Source organism: Mustela nigripes, chromosome X, assembly GCF_022355385.1.
Source record: "Mustela nigripes isolate SB6536 chromosome X, MUSNIG.SB6536, whole genome shotgun sequence".
NCBI classification, from domain to species: domain Eukaryota; kingdom Metazoa; phylum Chordata; class Mammalia; order Carnivora; family Mustelidae; genus Mustela; species Mustela nigripes.
In genome coordinates, this window is record NC_081575.1 from 78,182,601 (window position 1) to 78,201,245 (window position 18,645).

Here is an 18,645-nt window from a genome sequence, read left to right on the forward strand (position 1 = left end):
CTGTGACCCTGCGGGATCTGAGGCCACGCTGACCCCGCGTGGGCTTCCTCCCTGGTAGCCTCTGGAGCGATGTCCCTCAGGGGAACAGACTTTTAAAAGTCCATATTTTGTGCTCAGTTGCTCCGCTGTTTGCCATGAGCTGGCCCTTCCCCCCGGGGTCTATCTTCCCGTTGCTTTGGATTCACTTCTCCGCCATTCCTACCTTTCAGAAAGTGGTTGTTTTTCTGTTTCCAGAATTGCTGTTCTTCTTCTGTTTGATCTGCCGATGGATTTGCAGGTGTTTGCAATCTTTAGATAAGCTATCTAGCTGATCTCCTGCTAGGTGAAGTAGTCTCAGCCTGCTACTTCTCCGCCATCTTGACTCCAACATCTCCATGGTTTCTGATGAGATTTTGGCTGTCATTCAAATTGTTTTTTCCCTTATATGTGTCATTTCTTGCTATTTGTTATTTCTTTTTTTCTTTAGTTTCTCGCAGTTTGACTATAATGTGTCTTTGCGTGTACTCCTTTGGGTTTACAATAAATGTGTTCATTGAGCTTCCTGAATGTGTAGGTTTATATTTTTTGTCATATTAGTGAAGAAACTTTTAGCTGTTATTTTTGAATGCTTTTTCAGTCCCATACTCTAACTTCTTTTCTTTTGGGTCTCTGAATGCTATATATATTTTTTTGTTGTCCCACAGGTCCCTGAATTTATTTTTTTTGTTTTCTCTCTTTTGTTTATGTGGAGTACTTTCTATTCTGTCTTAAAGTTTTCTGATTCTTTTCTCCATTGTCTTTATTCTTCTATTCTTCTGTTGAGTCCATCTCTTTCATTATTTTTTTCAGATACAGTACTTTCCAGTTCTAAAACTTCCATTTGTTTCTTATTTATATCTTCTCTTTTTCTTTTCTTTTTTTTTGTTGCAAACATGTTTATAATTGTTTACTGAAGCATTCTTATGATAGCTCCTTTGAAATTGTCAGATGGGGTGCCTGGGTGTCTTAGTTGGTTAAGTAACTGCCTTCGGCTCAGGTCATGATCCCAGGGTCCGGCGATCGAGCTCTAGGTCGGGCTCCCTGCTCAATGGGGAATCTGTTTGTCCTTCTCCCTCTCCCTCCCTCCACTAGTACGCTTGCTCATTCTCTCTCAAATAAATAAAATCTTTAAGAAAATAAAATAAGGCTGCCATATAGATCTCACATCTTTGTGTGATACGATACTGTATAATGCTGGATTTTCTTTTCTGTTGCACAGAGCTATTTATCTGTTCATATATCAGTTATCATGTTGATTTCATTACATTGATTTTATATACAATGTTTAATATGTACTGAGGCATGTTACCTTCCCCCATACCCAACCACTTTTCTCTTTTCTGTGCCCAGGCATTTATTAATTCATTTATTAATCTTTTAATCCTTTGCCTAATAGGGTATCACATAATACCTTTTCTACACTGGGCATTTAATAACTGTTTGATGAATTGAATTTGCCTACCAGAGATTTGAGTTGGATTAATTCACTTACTGGTATGAAGTTCCATGAACTGGGTAAACTCTACTTAGTTCCACAAGTATTGCATGTCTACTGAGTATACCCACATGGGGTTAGGTGCTAGAGACAAAAGGTCAGTAGGCCATTTCAGTATCATGTTCTAATAGCCATAATAGAGGCATTTACCACAAGCTGTGGGAGTATGGAGAAGAGCATTTAGTCTAGCTGGAAGTTTGTGAAAATCTTCTCAGAGGAGTGACACCTCACAGGTAAGTATGGACTGACCAAGGAAAGAAAGGCAGAAGAGTCCTCTCAGACATAGAGAAAGGCATAAGCAAAGCAAGGCTGTGTGAAGTAGTTCATGCATACAGGAGCCTAGAGGTCAAGGAGGAAGTGAAGCTGAAAAGATAGGCAGATTATACTTACCCCAGAGGTGACTGGAGAACCATTGAAGTTTTATTTGTTTATGTAGCAAAAGATATAAAGAATAATGTAATAAACATTTATGTGTTTATAGTCCAACTAAAAAGATAAAATATTACAAATATATTTGAAGCCTCTCATATACCTCTCCTCAATTTCATCCCTATTTTTCCCTCTCTGAGCTAGACATTGTTCTGAAGTTGGCAATTATTATCCTCATGCATTTCTATTCCTTTATTATACAGGTCATGGCTCATCAAGTCAATAGTTAGTATTGTTTTACTGTTTTTGAATGTTATATAAATGGAATCATATTAGGTAATTCTTCCCAACTTGTTTTTTTCTCTGAACACTGTGATTGTGAGATTCATTTTGGTACATGTTCACTCATTTTACTTACTTTCCAATATTCTATTGTATGAGTATATGGCAATTTATCCATTCTCCTGTGGATGTACATTTTATTGAAGTATTTTGAGCAGGGATGACATGGGCAGATTTGTATTTTAGAGTCAAGATGTGGAGGATAGACTTCAGAGATTGAGATTGGTATAGAGAAGTGGTTTGTAAGCACTTTGGACTCAGGACCCCTTTATACTTTTTAATATTATTGAGGACCCCAAGGCTTTTATTTATGTGGTTTATATTCATCAATATTTACATTATAAATTAAAACTGAGAAAATTTTAAAATATTTGTTTAACTCATTTGAGAAGTAATAAACTCATTACATGTTAGCATGAATAATAATTTTTGTGAAAAATAACTTTTCAAATCAAGAAATGTAGGGAGAAGAGTGACAGTTACATTTTTGCAAACCTTTTTAATGTCTGGATTAATAGAAAATAACTGGATTCTCAAGTCTGCTTCTGCATGTTGTGTTATCATGTCATTTACCCTTTGGAAAAATACACTGTACACCCGTGAGAGAATGAGGGTGAAAAAGACAAATAGCTTCTTAGTATCATCACAAGCATAGTTTTGACCTTACATGTGCTCTCAAGGAGTCTCAGGATTCCCTGAACCATACCTTGGGAACTGCTGGTATAGAGGAGCCAGTTTGGAGGCTCTTGCAAATAGCCTAGGTGACAGGTAATGAGGGATTTGAACCAAGGCATTGGTAGAATGGATGGATGGGGAAAGGGAGATGAATATGAAAGAGGTTTAAGAAGAAAAATTAGAAGGTCTCAGAAGGTAGTGTAGAGTCAAGGGCAAGGAAAATAATTGAGTTCCAACAGGTGCATACTTCACAACCAACCTTTGAAGTAGATGTTTAGCTAGAAAATGGCAGACTTTGAACTCAGGTTTGTTCAACACAAAAGCTCTTTGTTTTACCTAGAGTAAAGTTAGAAGGGGGAGACTTGGCAAGGAGGTAATGCCCTTCTAAGAGATGAGAGAGCAGATGGGCAAAACAGCAGAGAGATTTGAAGTCGAGAGGAGGGAAGTAGAAGGAGTTTAATAACCCCATAAATTGGTCCAGTTCAGGGTTATAATGGTGGCAGAATGGATATTGGGAGAGTAGAGGAACTAAAACTTTCTGAGTCACTGCCAGGTTGGGTGTTCTGAGAAGTTGTGTTTGAGCTGAGTTGGGGCAGTGATGTTCAGAGGAAGTAAGGCCCTCTGCCAGCTTTGATTTTGCCATGTTATACTGCAGGATGGATCCATGCTGTGCTGACCCCAGTGGACTGCCTTGCATTTGGAGGGAACTTCTTACACAGCCTTAACATCGAAATGCAGCTCAAGTGAGTGCTGAAGCTGTGGTGATCCCAAGTTGGCCATTCCCATCTGCTAGAGTCCTTGGGTTCTCCTTTATAGTGAGAAGTGCAGCATTGGAGGAGGCAAGATGATCAGAAAGGAGTAGATCCTGATTCCTTATAATGATCAGTGTGGGGATGAATAATCCTTCCTCACTTAGTTGTTTATGTGACTTTGGGCAAGTCACATAATCTTTGTGCTCCAGTTCCCTAACCCACAAAGTTGGATTTTACAGGGTAGTTGTGAGGATTAGAGGTAGTGGGTACAAAGCATTCATAACCCCATATCTATTAGGTGCTCAGTAAACAGGATCCTTGTTATCATCATTGTTGTTGTGCCTACTTCTTCTAGAGCCTATGAGATTGAGAAACGGCTGAGCACAGCAGACCTCTTCAAGTTTCCTAACTTTGAGACCATCTGTTGGTATGTGGGAAAGCACATCCTGGACATCTTTCGAGGTATGGATCCCTTTGCTAGCTGCCCCTTTTAGCCTGCTTCCCTGAGCATGCACATGCACGTGTGTATACATGCATGTAACCATCACCTCAAAGAAGATACAGTACTGTTCCATCACCACAGAGACCCTCTAGTGCTACCCCTTTATCGTCTCACCCATTCTTTCCCCTTGCACTATCCATAACTTCTGGAAACGACTGATCTGTTTTCTATCTCCGTGATTTTGTCATTTCAAGAGTGCTATAAAAATGGAATCCTATAGTGTGTGAACTTTTAAGATTGGCTCTTTTACTAAGTATAATGTAAGGTAGAAAATGGATTTTAACTTTATTTAGCAAAGGTGCTAAGAAAATTGCATTATAATGAAATTATCCCTAGTTCCTGATAATTAAAGTAAAACTCAATCTGGACAATCTCAGAGTTTCCTGAAAGTGCTTCCTATGGAATGGGGACAAGGCCCAGTCCTCACCAGCCTGGCATCATTATGTCGGTTCCCAGGTATCAGCCCAGATAGAAGCAAAACTGCTGGGATTTTCTGGTCTGTTTTGAATTAGAGCAGCTCCCTTGCTCAGACCTGAGATTCTTGAAGGTAACTTGGGCACGAGGAATCAGTATTTTAGAGTTACCAAGAACCTCAGAGGCAGGGGTGCATGGGTGGCTCGGTCGGGTTAAGCATCTGACTCTTGTTTTCAGCTCAGGTTGTGACCTCAGGGCCATGAGATCAAGTCCTGTGTTCGGCTCTGTGCTCAGTGTGGAGTCTGCTTGAGATTCTTTCCCCTTCCTCCCTGCTCTGTTCCTCTCCCTGCTCGCATGCACACACATTCTCTCTCTCAAATAAATGAATAAGTTAAATTAAATCTAAAAAAAGATCTCAGTGGCCAATGAGTACAGTCTCCTATCCACTACTTCATGCCCTTATTCTGCTACCTAGACAGGCTGTCACTTAAGTGTTCAATCATAGGCTAGATGACTAACCAGTTATTACCTGTTCAGAACAGCTCAGTTCAGTAGAAGATTCTGTATTGAGCCGAAATCCAGCTATTTATCATAACCTCCTCCTGGAGTAACTGAGAATAAGAGCATTTGTTAATGGCCCTTCAGCTCTGTATAGGTTGCAATCAAGGTCTTCCTGAGTGTGGTTGCATTTTGAAACTCAAGAGGCAGAGCACTTCCAATGTGGTAGAAGGATTCAGATTCAGGCCTCAGATTCATGGTCTTCGCTCTGGCTTTTACTGGGTATGTCCCCTTGGTTAAGTCTCTTTGCCTCTCTGAGCCTCAGTTTCCTGAACTGTAAAGTGAGGATAATGATACTTGGCTTAGAGGATGGGTATAAGGATTCACTGAGATAGTAGATATTAAATGCCTGGCATATAGTAGGTACTTATTAAAGGAACACTGTTATAAGAACTGAGATCTGGAGTTGTGCTTAGAACGTTGCGTACTTTATCTGGTTGCCTGAGAAAAAGTAACAAGTCCTTCACTTCCCTGCATGGCTTCATTGACCTTCTGCCTTCCTTTTTCCCCTTTTAGGTTTGCGAGAGAATAGGAGGCACCCAGCATCCTATCTGGTCCATGGTGGCAAAGCTCTGAACTTGGCCTTTAGAGCCTGGACAAGGAAAGAAGTAAATACACTTTTTCTCTACTTCCTCTAGAGTTCTGCCCTCAGTAGAGGCTTGCTTTGGGTAGATGCTTCAGGGAGGTGGAAGAGACCAGGGAGGCCTGTGGGCTCCTGGGGTTAGAATGGAGGACTGAACTAGGACTCCCGGATAACATTTTTAAAACCTTTCTTTCTGATTTTAAAAAGTAACACATGCTTATTCTAGAGAATTAGAAAAAATGAAGAAGAGTATAAGGAGGGAAAAACATCACCTATAATTTTAACACTTGGAATTAACATTAACATTTGGTTATATTTTCTTCTGGTCTTTTTTATATGCATTTAAAAAACATGATTGCTATCACTCTGTACTTTCAGTTTTATATCTGAGTTTGTTGGCTTATGTTCATTATCCTGTGTCCTCAAAGTTCTCCACAAACATTTAGTAGTTAAATGATATTCTTTTGCAAGGATGTACCGTCCTTATTACCTCACCACTTGTTTATTGTTGCTTTATTTATTTGGGGGGAGTAGTTACAGCAAATCATGCAGTGACTGTGTGCTTGCACCAACCTTTGTCCCTCATCTTTTGATTGTTTCTTCAGGATAGATTCCTAGAAGAGCAATTACTGGCTCAAAGTATATGAAAAAAATGTAAGGCTCTTGACGCATACTGCCAAAATGGCTTTTTAGAAATAACACCAATATCCATCTATCCAATTGAATATGAAACAGCTATAAAAGAGATTAAGGAAGTTTTCTCTGTACTGACTTGGAAAGATCTCTAGAATTTGTCAAGTAAACGTGTACAACCATGTGTGTGATGTGCCACCTTATGTGTTAAAAGGTGGGGGGAGAAACAAGAATAGTATTTTTTATGTGCTTGTATTTGCCTGCAGACGCAATCTGGAGGGATGCAGAAGACAGTAATAAAGGTGGTTACCTGTGGGTATGGGGTAATGACACTTATGGCAGGGACAAATATATTTTGAGGCTTTTCAATGTGTATCTTTTTATATTGTTCAATTTTTGAGCTATGTAAATGGATTACCTACTCAAAATGTTGACTTTAAAAAAATTTTAAGAAATACAACAAAGTAAAAGAAGAAATATCAATATATTTCCTTATGCTTTTGATATTCTTTACAGATTATCCCCTTGCATACAGTGGCTTAAGGAGACCTTTCAGCCATTGTAGGCTTAACTTGCACAATCTCCCCATTCCTGTTGCCGACCTTCCCTGAGATATCCTTGGACTTCATGTTTTGGGCCTTCTTTTCTCCCTGAACATACCTACACCTGGGCCTTAGCCTAGTCTTCCGTTTCTCTATATCCCTCAGGTGTGGCTACCTTAGGTTTCATTTCTAAAAATGTTCAATGAAAGTTCAGTGAAGTGAACTTTAGAGTGACTCTGCTCCAGGAACAACAAAAGGGAGGGGAGTGAGTCCTGATTACTCATGCCGTGAGCCAGGATGGCCCCAAATAGCTTGGCCAGAGGGAGCTGGAGAAGAGTAGAACACAGATCTGAGGAGCCCATTCTCATCTCATGGAAGTAGTCTTTTGTGAAATGAAGATGATTTCTATGGGGGGTACTTGCTCCCTCACCTTTCCAGAGCCTCTGGGCCAGGAGGAGGGAGCTATTAAATTTATCCAGCTGGATCACATGGGTTCTCAGACCCCACCCCTGTCCAGCCACCAAAATAGATTCCAGATGGCTTAAAAGAATTAAAGGAAAAAAGAATCAAAACCATGGTAAATAAGGTAATGCTGAAGAAGTTTTGTCAGTCCTCTGCATGCAGAAGTGAAGTGAAAACTGGTGGAAGAAATCACAAGGGAAAAGCCTGAGAGCTCTGTCTATATAAAGATGTAAATTTTGAGGACTCAAAAAGATTGCAAATAAATTTAAAGTGAGACACCCAAGAGGTCTCAGCTGGGGTTGCTGTGGAGCTAGCACTGGACCTGTAGCTTCTCAGACCTGAGCTCTGTCCTTATAAGTGGAGAGGCCAGGTTGTCCCCAGGGGTCTCCTCCAGGTTCTTGACTTTTTGAGGGGTATGGCCCAAGCCCACCACTGAGTTACTCACACACCTTGACACTGTCCTTTATCTAAGACAGGTTTTGCAAATATTCCTTCACAGTCTCTGGTTTGTCTTAACAGTGTTTTTCAAAGAGAAGTGTTTGTTTTTTATTAAGCTCAACTTATTTTTCTTTTAAGGCTCATGCTTTTTGTGTCCTTAGAAATCTTGGTGTCTAACCCAAGGTTCCAAAGATTTTCTCCTCTGTTTTCTTCTAAAGGGATTATAGTTTTAGAGTTTACCTTTCGGCTTTTGATCCATTTTGAGTGTGTGTGTGTGGTGCAAGATATGGATTGAGCTTCTTTTTTTACATATGGGTATCCATTTGGTCCAATATGAGTTGTTAAAGAGATTACCCTTTCTCCGTTGAATAACCTTAGTACTTTTGTCAAAAATCAGTTGTCTATTTATGTGTGGGTCTATTCTTCATGCCTTTTGTTTGACAGGCTCTGCCAGACCACGAGGATGAGATTCCGGAGACAGTGCGGACTGTACAGCTCATTAAAGATCTGGCTAGGGAGATCCGCCTGGTGGAAGTAAGAAGCAGGGGAGCAGGGGAGGCGTTTGGGAAGGGCTCAAGGCTCAAGTGGCAGGTCAGGCTTCTTCAGTTGGCTTGAGAGTCCAGGGGAAGGGTTGGGAAAACCCCATCAAGGACTCCATTAATTTAAATAATTATTATGTGCCTCGAGTGTGCTTTGCATTAGGCTAGGTGCTTATAATACATAAATAATTCATTGTCCACAAAGAACTCAAAATCTTTTAGAGGACCCTGGGCAAAGTCCACTGTCTGAACCTCAGTTTCCTTATTTCTAAAGTGGGGATAATTATACCTACTCAGGGATTGTTAAAAGGGTTAAATAAGGTAATACAGGCTGAGCATTAAGAATGGTACTTGGCACATAATAAGTGTTCAGTAAGTTCTGATGGTGGGTCATGGTAGTGGTGGGTGGTGGAGGTCATATTTAATATTTTGACTCAGTCTCTGCATTCTCCAAAATGACAGTTCTCCCAGATTAAACATGATTACAAAGCCGTCTTTCAACAGGTGGCTTATACCACAAGGCAGTAAGTGTAGATGGTAAGAGACTCAGAGAAACTTGGATTCCAGTTCCTGCTCCATCACTTGCAAGCCTTTCAGAGCCTTAGTACCTTTGTCTGTAAAGGGGGAATAACACCACCTTTTCAGAGTTCTGTTAGGCTCGAGAGCTAATGTATGTAGAGCCCCTCGCACAGTGCCTGGCAGAGTAAGTACTCAATAAATGCGAGCCATTGTTTTTAATAGACTTTGCAGCAAAGAGAGAACTTGGTGTGGGCTGGTGAAGTAGCAGAGGCACCAGAGGAGAATTGGACTTAAGGAAGCTTAAACTCTCATTTAGCTCAGGAGCTGTCAATTTCCATTTAGCACTCAGGATATAGGCACTACGTCTGTGCTAAAGGGTGGTCAGAGTGAGTTACTGGGAGTTTGGGCTTCTAGCCGCACCGCCTGCAGCATGTTTCACTGCCTACACCATAGCTTACATTGTCCACCTCCTACCTCCCTTTCCTCCATTCCCATCTGTCAGAATCCTTCAGGGTTTAGTTACAAGGCCTACCTTTTCTCTGGCTCTTTCCGCTGAAACCAGTTTTGTATATACAAAACTCTGGGTTCATTGGAAAAGGACTTAGAGAGATGGATTATGTCTGGTCCACTGGCTTTCAAGTGTTTTAAAGTGATGGAACCTTTTTTTTTTTCGTCAAATGAAATCTTACTTGGAAGGTCAGTATACAACCAATCAAAGGATAGCTGCTGTCAATAAGGTGGAAGGCAAGAGGCTTCGACTTCCACATGTTCCTCTTGTTTGCCTTCCACCTACCTCCAGTCTTCAGGCCTCCTCCCAAGAAGTTCAGAGGAGCCACAGAGCACCTCTGACAACCACCTTTACAGTCTTTTCCTTCAATTTTATAGTCGAACAAACAGTAGTCAGATCACTTACCTGAGGTCACAGAGCTAGCTAGTGACAACAGACTTCGGACCAGACCCTGTCTCAAATCCTGCAGTCCTTAGGGTTGGGACCACACAGTTTAGTACTCAAGTATTTTCTCTCTCATGCCAGCTGCATTTGGAGTCTTTTCTCCAATTTTGACAGTAGTGCTGGGCTTTTTTTCTGCTCGTCTTCTCCTTACTTGTCAGTGGCTGGGTAAAGAAATGCCACCCAGTAAATTCCTGATGACCAACTCATTGTAGAAAATCTAGGCTGTGCATCTAGATGCGGAGCATCTGTAAGACACTTCCATGGCAGTACTGCCAGTGCCATGAACAGACCTCTGCTCTTAGCATAGAGAGAACCCTGGAGTAAGCGCTAACCCCGTCGTGTACTAATACTCTTGTAGGATATCTTCCAACAGAACGTTGGGAAGACGAGCAATATCTTTGGGCTGCAGAGGATCTTCCCAGCTGGCTCCATTCCCTTAACCAGGCCAGTCCATTCCACTTCAGTATCCATGTCCAGGCTGTCACTGCCCTCCAAAAGTGGTTCAAAGAAGAAAGGCCTGAAGCCCAAGGAACTCTTCAAGAAGGCAGAGCGAAAGGGCAAGGAGAGCTCAGCCTTGGGGCCTGCTGGCCAATTGAGCTATAATCTCATGGACCCATACAATCATCAGGCACTGAAGACAGGCTCTTCCCAGAAAGCAAAGGTGGGTGCTGGCCCATGGGTTCAGCCCAGCCCTTTTGGGTCCCTTGGAAGATCAGGGGATCAAAAGGATTGTCCTGTCTTCCCACCTCCCTTAGGGCCCCTGGTGTTTGGCTACCAGTACCACTCATTTAACAGGCATTTATTGAGACCTTGTCTGTGCTGGGCACTGTGATAGGTGCTGTGAATGTTACCCTCAAGAGACTGGCAGGCTAGTGAGAAAGACAGGCATAAAAACAAATGAGTGCAATGAAGTATGGAGGATGCCATAATCAAGGGTGTGTGGGGGACCCTCAGACATAGAGGGGGGATGAGTTTATCTGGGTAGAAGTGATGGTCAGCAGTTCTTCTCAGAAGACATGACACTTCAGCTGAATCTTGTAGTGCTAGATGGGAATGACATTTAAGAACATGGTATATGAGTGTCAGGTTGGAGTCTTGAACAGGTCCTTAAGTAAAGCCCTTCTCCAGGGCTCCACCTTGCTTCAAGATTGTGGTGCTCTCCATGGGCACGTGAAGATGCTCTCCCTCTTCAAAAGGGAACACGTTTACAAGATTGATAGGTTTCCCCTGAGGTAGCCATACATTCTCAACCTGTGATCATTTGTGATCATTTGGGGTGGGGCTGGGGGACAGTGTAGCAGGAAGCCTTGGTTCAGTGGTTTTAACAGTGAACTCAGCCAGTGAAACCGGAAGGAACTGGTCATCAGGATTCACTTGCAAGTCCCAGACAGGTGACAACTGAGCCTCCTCCTTCTGCAGTTCAACATCACTGGTACCTGCCTGAATGACTCCGATGGTGACTCGCCAGACTTGGACCTTGATGGGAATGAGGGCCCGCTGGCCCTGTTGATGTCTAATGGCAGGTGAGGTGGGAAGAAGGAACACAGAGATAACTGGGACTGTCAGTGGCAACATGTCACTGGAACAGGTCATGGAGTTGAGACCTGGGTCTTGGAAATGGGTGGGGGAAGGACTGTACTTGGGGAAATACCCAGGTATTTTATCAGGTTTCATTGCTTAGTTCAGAGAACCATGGTAGCATTGGGGGAGAGGCCTGGAATCTAATTGGCAGTCTGAGAAAAATTTTATATGAGTTTTAGAAATTTCAGAAAGTCAGTGGGTCAGAACCACTGGCAGAAATAAGAGGGGAATATAGCATGCTGATTAAGAGCATTAGTTTTTTATATAACTTTTGCTATTAGATTTTTAGGAATTTTGCAGAAATATTTGCAAAGGTGTGTTATGAGAAATGTACAGTGTTCATAGCATCGCTGTTTGTAATAGTAAGTAATTAGAAATGTGTTTGTCAATAAGAGTTGGTTAAATGAATAGAATACCCTGTAGCTGTTAGAGAAAATGAGTTTAAAATCTGTTGGCATGGAAAGGTGTCCAAGATATATTCTTAAGTGAAAAAATCAGGTCACAAAATAATACATAGTAATAGTTGTATTTTAATTTTTAAAAAAGGTGTGTGTGCATGTACGTATGTATGCTTGTGTAGAAAAGTGGCATAGATTCTTTATTTTTAATAAAACTTTTTCGAAGAGGTTTAAAATTTAATATATGCAGTTTAAAATTTAAAAAGTATGCAACAGTGCAGAGTGAAAAATTTTGTTCCCACCCCTCTCTGTTCCCCAGTTCCCTTCCCCATGGACAACTAGTGTCAGTGATTTTTCTTCTAGGGATAATCATGCATATTTATGCAAATAAGTATATTTGTTATATATTTTATACTTGTCACACCAAACTTGTAAGAGTAGCTATCTCTGGAAAGTAGGATAAGGGAGCCAGGAGAGGAAATTTTCACTTCAGTAGTATTTGAATTTTGTACAATAAGCATGTATTGCTTTTCTTAAAATAATTTCTAACAGAACATTTTCTTAAAGAATAAAATCTAAGCATTCACCACAAAAAGCACAGGCTTCGAAGCAGACAGTCCTGAGTTTGGGTCCCAGCTCTGACACGAATTCATTGTGTGACCTTGGCAGATTAATTAACCCTGCACCTCAGTGTCCTCATTATATCTCTTCTATAGATAAAGCTTTTACCCTAGAGTTGTTGGAGGACTAAATGAGATAATGTATGTAGGGTGCTTCTCACAGGGCCTGGCACATAGTAAATGCTTAATTGGTGGTAGCTCTTTCACTAAAATGTTGAAGATGAAAGGAGATGCTGGTAGTGGTGGTGAAGATGGTATAGGTATAGCCAGAAGCTAAGTGGATCATCCGAAACCCTGGAACATGTAGGGAGGCAGAGGAAGACTGAGAGTGATCATCTGGACACTCAGAGCACCAGACAGGAGCGGTCCAGAGTCAAGCAGAGTACCAATAGTATAGGAACACAAGTGCCAAGAATAACTTCGTAACCTTTTTGTGGGAAAAGGTCTTCGTATCCCAAGGGCAAGTGCAGTAGGTCCACCTGGCTGGGAGATAAGGAAAAAGGGAGTGTGAGAGTAGGGCAGATTCTGAAAGCAGCACGGCTGTTCTTGGGGTTTGGGACCTAGTTACTAAACAATCGTAGAGCAACTGTTGAGCATTGCCTTGGGCCATCGTTGGTCTCCTGGGGAGGAGAAAATTCAGAGTCCTAAGGGTCCAGCCTGTAACGGCTGTTGAGGACATGAGACATTTTCCCCTTTCCCACAAGTCTTTATGCCGCTTCTGTTAACTCCTGCAGCTGCCAGAGACTGTAGTTAAGTGAACCTAGAGAGACAAGATATAGAAATATTTACAGACAATATGACATTATATCTGGGCTTTTCTCCAAAATCATCTAGTGTTTCACAAGGACTGAAGTGTAGATGAAACAAGATTGGCTGTATGTTGATAATTGCTGGAACTTAGCTGGGTGGAAGGTACATGAGAGTTAGTTATACTTTTATATTTTTGTATGTTTGACATTTTTCATATTTAAAAGTTAATAAAAGATCAGGGTATAAATAGCTACCATTTATTGAGCTCCTGCTCTGCATCAGACTTTATCTTAGCTGTTTAGTACATTATTTTCTTTAGTCCTCACAACAGCCCTGAAAGGTAAATGTTGTTATCCCCATTTTATTAATGTGGAAACTGAGGCCTAGCGAACTTAATTATAAGGTTAGCTACTGTTGGGCGTTTGCCATGTGTTGGTTTCTGCATTAGCTCATTTAATCCTCCTAAAACCCTGTGAGATAGAAAACAGGTCAGTTTAATGTCAGCCAGTTTACTGAAAGCCGGTTTACCAGATGACTGCTTGCTGAATGTATGTATCAGGAAGACTGATTTGCCAAAAGCTTGTTTCTTTTTTAACTATAAGGTTTATTTCATCAGTTTGTACTGGTTAATACTGCTTACCATATCTAATGGGATTACATAAGCCCATTTCTTAGTTTTTCCCATATCCTTTATATATTTTTAACAGCTTTTTTGAGGTATACTTTACATACCATACATTTAACCTGCTTTAAGTATACAATTAAATGACTTTTAGTAAATTTAAAGAACGTGCAGCTATCACCACAGTCCAATTTTAGAACATTCCTATCACCACAAGAAGATCACTCATACTCACTTACACCTTTGGTTCTCTTCCCCAGGCCCAAGCAACCACTAATCTACTTTCTGTCTCCCTAGACTGGCCTTTTCTAGACATACCATATAAATGGAATAACATAACATGTGGTCTTCTATGTCTGGCTTCTTGCACTTAGCATAATGTTTTTGAGGTTCATTCATGGTGTAGTGTTTATCGTTAATTGATTCCTTTTTATTTTTGAATAGTACACCATTGTATGGATATACCATTTTGTTTATACATTAACTAGTGGACAGTTATTTGGATTGACTCCGCTTTTGGCTGTTGTGGATAATGGTGCTATGAGCATTCACGTACAAGTTTTTGTTAAGGATATGTTTCTGTTTTTCACTTAGGAGTGAAATTTTGGGTCACATGGTAACTTTATACTTAACTCTTCGAGACACCACCAAAATTTATTCCGAAGTGTCTATTCCACTTTACATTCCCACCAGCAATATACTGGCTAACAATTGTTACTGTCTGTCTTTTTTATTATAGCCATTCAAATGGATATCAAGTGGTATCTCATTGTGGTTTGGATTTGCATTTCCCTAGTAACTAGTGATATTGAGCATATTTTTGTGTGATTATTGGCCATTTGTATATCATCTTTAGAGAAATGTCTTTTCAGATCTTTTGCTCATTTTTAAATTGCCTTGTTTGTCTTATTATTGGGTTCTAACCATTACTTAACTATTCTGGGTGCAGATCCTTTCCAAATAAATGATTTGCAAATATTTCCTTCCAGTCTTTCTATGGCTTGTCTTTTCATTTTCTTAGTGGTATCTTTTGAAGCACAAATGTTTTGAATTTTACCAAATTCCAGGTCATTAAAGATATTTTCCTTTATTTTTTTTCTAGAAGTTTTATAATTTTATTTTTTACATTTAGATCTAGGATCCATTTTGAGTTAATTTTTGTGTGTGATGTGAGTTAAGAATCCACATTCATTTCTTTGCATGTGATATCCAGTTATCTCAGCACCATTTGTTGAAAAGACCATCCTTTCCCCACTGAACTGCCTTAGCATCTTTTTAAAAAAGATTTTATTTATTTATTTGACAGACAGAGATCACAAGTAGGCAGAGAGGCAGGCAGAGAGAGAGAGGGAAGCAGGCTCCCTGCTGAGCAGAGATCCCGATGTGGGGCTCGATCCCAGGACCCTGAGATCATGACCTGAGCCGAAGGCAGAGGCTTAACCCATTGAGCCACCCAGGTGCCCCTGCCTTAGCATCTTTGGCAGAAATCAATGGCTGTAAATTAAAGTGTTGGTTCTAGACTCATAGCTGTGTTCCATTGATGTATGTGTCTATCTTTTGCTAGCATCACACTCCCTTGACTACTGTTGCTTTTTAGTAAATTTTGGAAACTTAGCAGATAAATCCTCCAACTTTGTTCTTTTTCAAAATTCTTTTGGCCATATTAAGTCCTCTGTGTGCCTATATACATTTTAGTATCAGCTTATTAATTTCTATAAAAGAAATTAGCTGGATTTTTATAGGGATTGCATTGAATCTATAGACTAATTTGGGGGGAGTTGCCATTTTAATAATATTGAAAGTGACTATCTTTACGCTCTTTTTCTTTTTAGTACCAAGAGGGTAAAAACCTTATCCAAGTCTCGGCGAGCCAAGCTCACGAAGAAGGCAGACAAGGCTAGGCTGGTGGCAGAACAGGTGATGGAGGATGAATTTGACTTGGATTCAGATGACGAACTGCAGATTGATGAGAGATTGGGAAAGGAGAAGGCAACCCTGATAATAAGACCAAGTATGTACCTGTTCTTTCTTGTTCCTTTCCTGCCTATTTCACATTTGTTTTGGGTCCTCCTGATAGACCAAAGGCCTTAGGCCTGAGCTTGTTGACATTCTGACTTACCAGCTCTTTAGGCTTCCATGAATTCTTTGCTCTAGAGATTTATTTATAAACCAATTCCTAACCTCCCTAAATTAGTTGTGGCCTGTGTCTGTGGTCATTACTTTTAGGAAAATTATATTCTGACTTTTTTCCCCTGGGTGTTTGGCTCAGATGTTAATCTTATCTTCACAATATGTGTATTTCATTATTTTCTAGAATTTCCCCGAAAGTTACCCCGTGCAAAGCCTTGCTCTGACCCCAACCGAGTTCGTGAACCAGGAGAAGTTGAGTTTGACATTGAGGTAGGAGCCTGCCCTGTTGTCTGGTCTTCTGCCATTCTGGTTACAGAGGCAGGAGACAGATTGTCATTCTAGGTGGGGGTGGGGGGTTGGGGAAAGATACCCTATGCCTTCAATTCCTAAAATATTTATTAAGTGAATGATTATGTGCTAAGGGCAGTGCACTTGAGCATATAACTGGAAGACCATAATTGAGTTGAAATATTTTAAAAATCCTTTAATGCAGGTTAGAATAAAAGGCGTTGTGATGTAGCAGAAAGAGTATATGATTTGGAATATCTGGTTATGACCTTACACAACTTAGTTACTTTCCTGAACCTTAGTTTCCTTACCTGTAAAACGGGAATTAAAATACCTACCTCACACACACACAGAATAATAATGCCTACCTCACAAAGATGCTGTGGAGATTAAAATGATTAAAATGCTTAGTGTTTGATCTGTACTTGGTGCTCAGGAGATACTAGCATCCAGAGTAAAAATGTCAACATTGTACTGGGGCCTTACCAGACCAGCCCTCAGCAGCTGAAGTGATATCCTCTTTCCCCAACAGGAGGACTATACAACAGACGAGGATATGGTGGAAGGGGTCGAAGGCAAGCTTGGGAATGGGAGTGGTGCTGGTGGAATTCTTGATCTGCTTAAGGCCAGCAGGCAGGTGGGGGGACCTGACTATGCTGCCCTCACGTGAGTACTGGCTTTGCTCTCCCCTTTCCAGGTGATCAGACAGCACACCCTCCCACCCCCACCTAAAAGGTTAGATGAGCCAATCAACAGATATTTATTGAGCCATTTAAAGGGGCAAAGACTTAGCAAGGGCATTCGGGCTGAAAGAATAAAGTAGACATGAAATCTGTCCTGAGGAACTTAAGACCTGACAGAGAGTAGATGTATAAACTTTAAGGGGATTGGTTTTGGGTACGTTGGGATTTGGAAGAGGGCCTAGAAGAGGCATGGAAGGAAAGCCGAGCCTTTTCTGGGCCCTGTTTTGGTTTTTTTTTTTTAACTGGAAGAATTCAGCATGGGTGAACAGGGAAGGAAGTGCACCCCTCTTTTTGCCACCTTCCTTGCTATCTGTGGAAAGACTTGGGGCAGGAAGGACTGACCTTTACATGAAAACAGCCTTTGGGGTACTATCTTGATCTGTTGGTTTAATTTCTGGTTTCTTATCTGGAATTGTCCTCTCCTCCTTCCTCCCACCCTAACTCCCGTAGCTATTGTCCCTCCTCCCTGACTATTCTGATGACTGGTTTCCTCCGACAGCTAGAGAACTCCCTCAGGCATTTCTCTTCTGTCCCTTGCAGCGAGGCCCCTGCCTCTCCCAGCACTCAGGAGGCCATCCAGGGCATGCTGTGCATGGCCAACCTTCAGTCTTCATCATCCTCACCAGCTACCTCCAGCCTGCAGGCCTGGTGGACTGGGGGCCAGGACCGAAGCAGTGGGAGCTCCAGCAGTGGACTGGGCACAGTGTCCAGCAGTCCTGCTTCCCAGCGCACCCCAGGGAAGCGGCCCATCAAGAGGCCAGCATACTGGAGAACCGAGAGCGAGGAGGAGGAAGAGAATGCCAGTCTGGATGAACAGGACAGCTTGGGAGCATGCTTCAAGGATGCAGAGTATAGTAAGGGCCGCCAAGCACTTGGGTCCAGGCCAGAAGTGCTCCCCCCTCACCCCAGTCTCAAACCCACTCCCTGTCCAGGACAGCCTGTGACAATAATGAGCAAAGACCTTACCTTAAGCTTGATACTTGCTTTCTCTGAGTTATGTTTTCTTAATCTATAAAGTGGAAATATCTACAGGTTGATGCAAGAATTAGAGATGGTGCTTGTACAGAGCACCTGGCACATTGTCTCACGTATGGAAGACCCTCAGAAAATAATTAGCTATCCATTATTTTAAAGATTTATTTATTTTTTAGAGAGAGAAAGAAAGAATGTGGTGGGGGGTGGGGTAGAGGGAGAGAGAATCTCAACCAGACTCCACACTGAGTGTGGAGCCCAACACAGGCCTTGATCTCATGACCCTGAGATCATGACCTGCGCTGAAATAAAAAGTCAGGTGCTTAACTGACTGAGCCATCTAGGTGCCCCAGCTGTCATCCATTTTTAAAATTGTCTAACCTTCTTTACTGGAAACTCTTTTTTCAAACCCTCTTGCCTGTTTTATTTCTGTCACTTCCATTTCCTTCTCTGTTGTTTGGTTCATCCCTTGCAAAGGTATATAATGATCTTTCGGCAGACTAATTGCATTTAAGAGATAACCTTTTTTTAAGCTAAGATTTGTTAAGTACTACATTACATAATGTACCTTTTTGTGTAGTGCAACTGACTTTAATGTGGGTTTTAATATTATTTTTTAATTTAAATTCAATTAGCCAACATATAATACATCATTAGTTTTTTTTTAATTTTTTATTTTTTATAAACATATATTTTTATCTCCAGGGGTACAGGTCTGTGAATCACCAGGTTTACACACTTCACAGCA

The 18,645-nt window shown here is 41.2% G+C and overlaps 1 protein-coding gene across 3 annotated transcripts in view; it reads left to right on the forward strand.

Moving 5' to 3' along the window:
- Window positions 1-18,645, forward strand: part of PHF8 (PHD finger protein 8) — a 97,594-nt gene that overhangs the window by 39,887 nt on the left and 39,062 nt on the right. For 2 of the 3 annotated variants that reach the window (XM_059385990.1, XM_059385988.1), the window contains exons 9-18: window positions 3,555-3,642; window positions 4,007-4,113; window positions 5,642-5,733; window positions 8,228-8,317; window positions 10,152-10,454; window positions 11,213-11,316; window positions 15,597-15,775; window positions 16,079-16,164; window positions 16,715-16,848; window positions 17,466-17,779. In XM_059385990.1, coding sequence (XP_059241973.1) covers window positions 3,555-3,642; window positions 4,007-4,113; window positions 5,642-5,733; window positions 8,228-8,317; window positions 10,152-10,454; window positions 11,213-11,316; window positions 15,597-15,775; window positions 16,079-16,164; window positions 16,715-16,848; window positions 17,466-17,779 — 1,497 coding nt within the window. The remainder of the gene's footprint in view (window positions 1-3,554; window positions 3,643-4,006; window positions 4,114-5,641; window positions 5,734-8,227; window positions 8,318-10,151; window positions 10,455-11,212; window positions 11,317-15,596; window positions 15,776-16,078; window positions 16,165-16,714; window positions 16,849-17,465; window positions 17,780-18,645) is intronic. The other variant, XM_059385989.1, reaches the window with a different exon arrangement.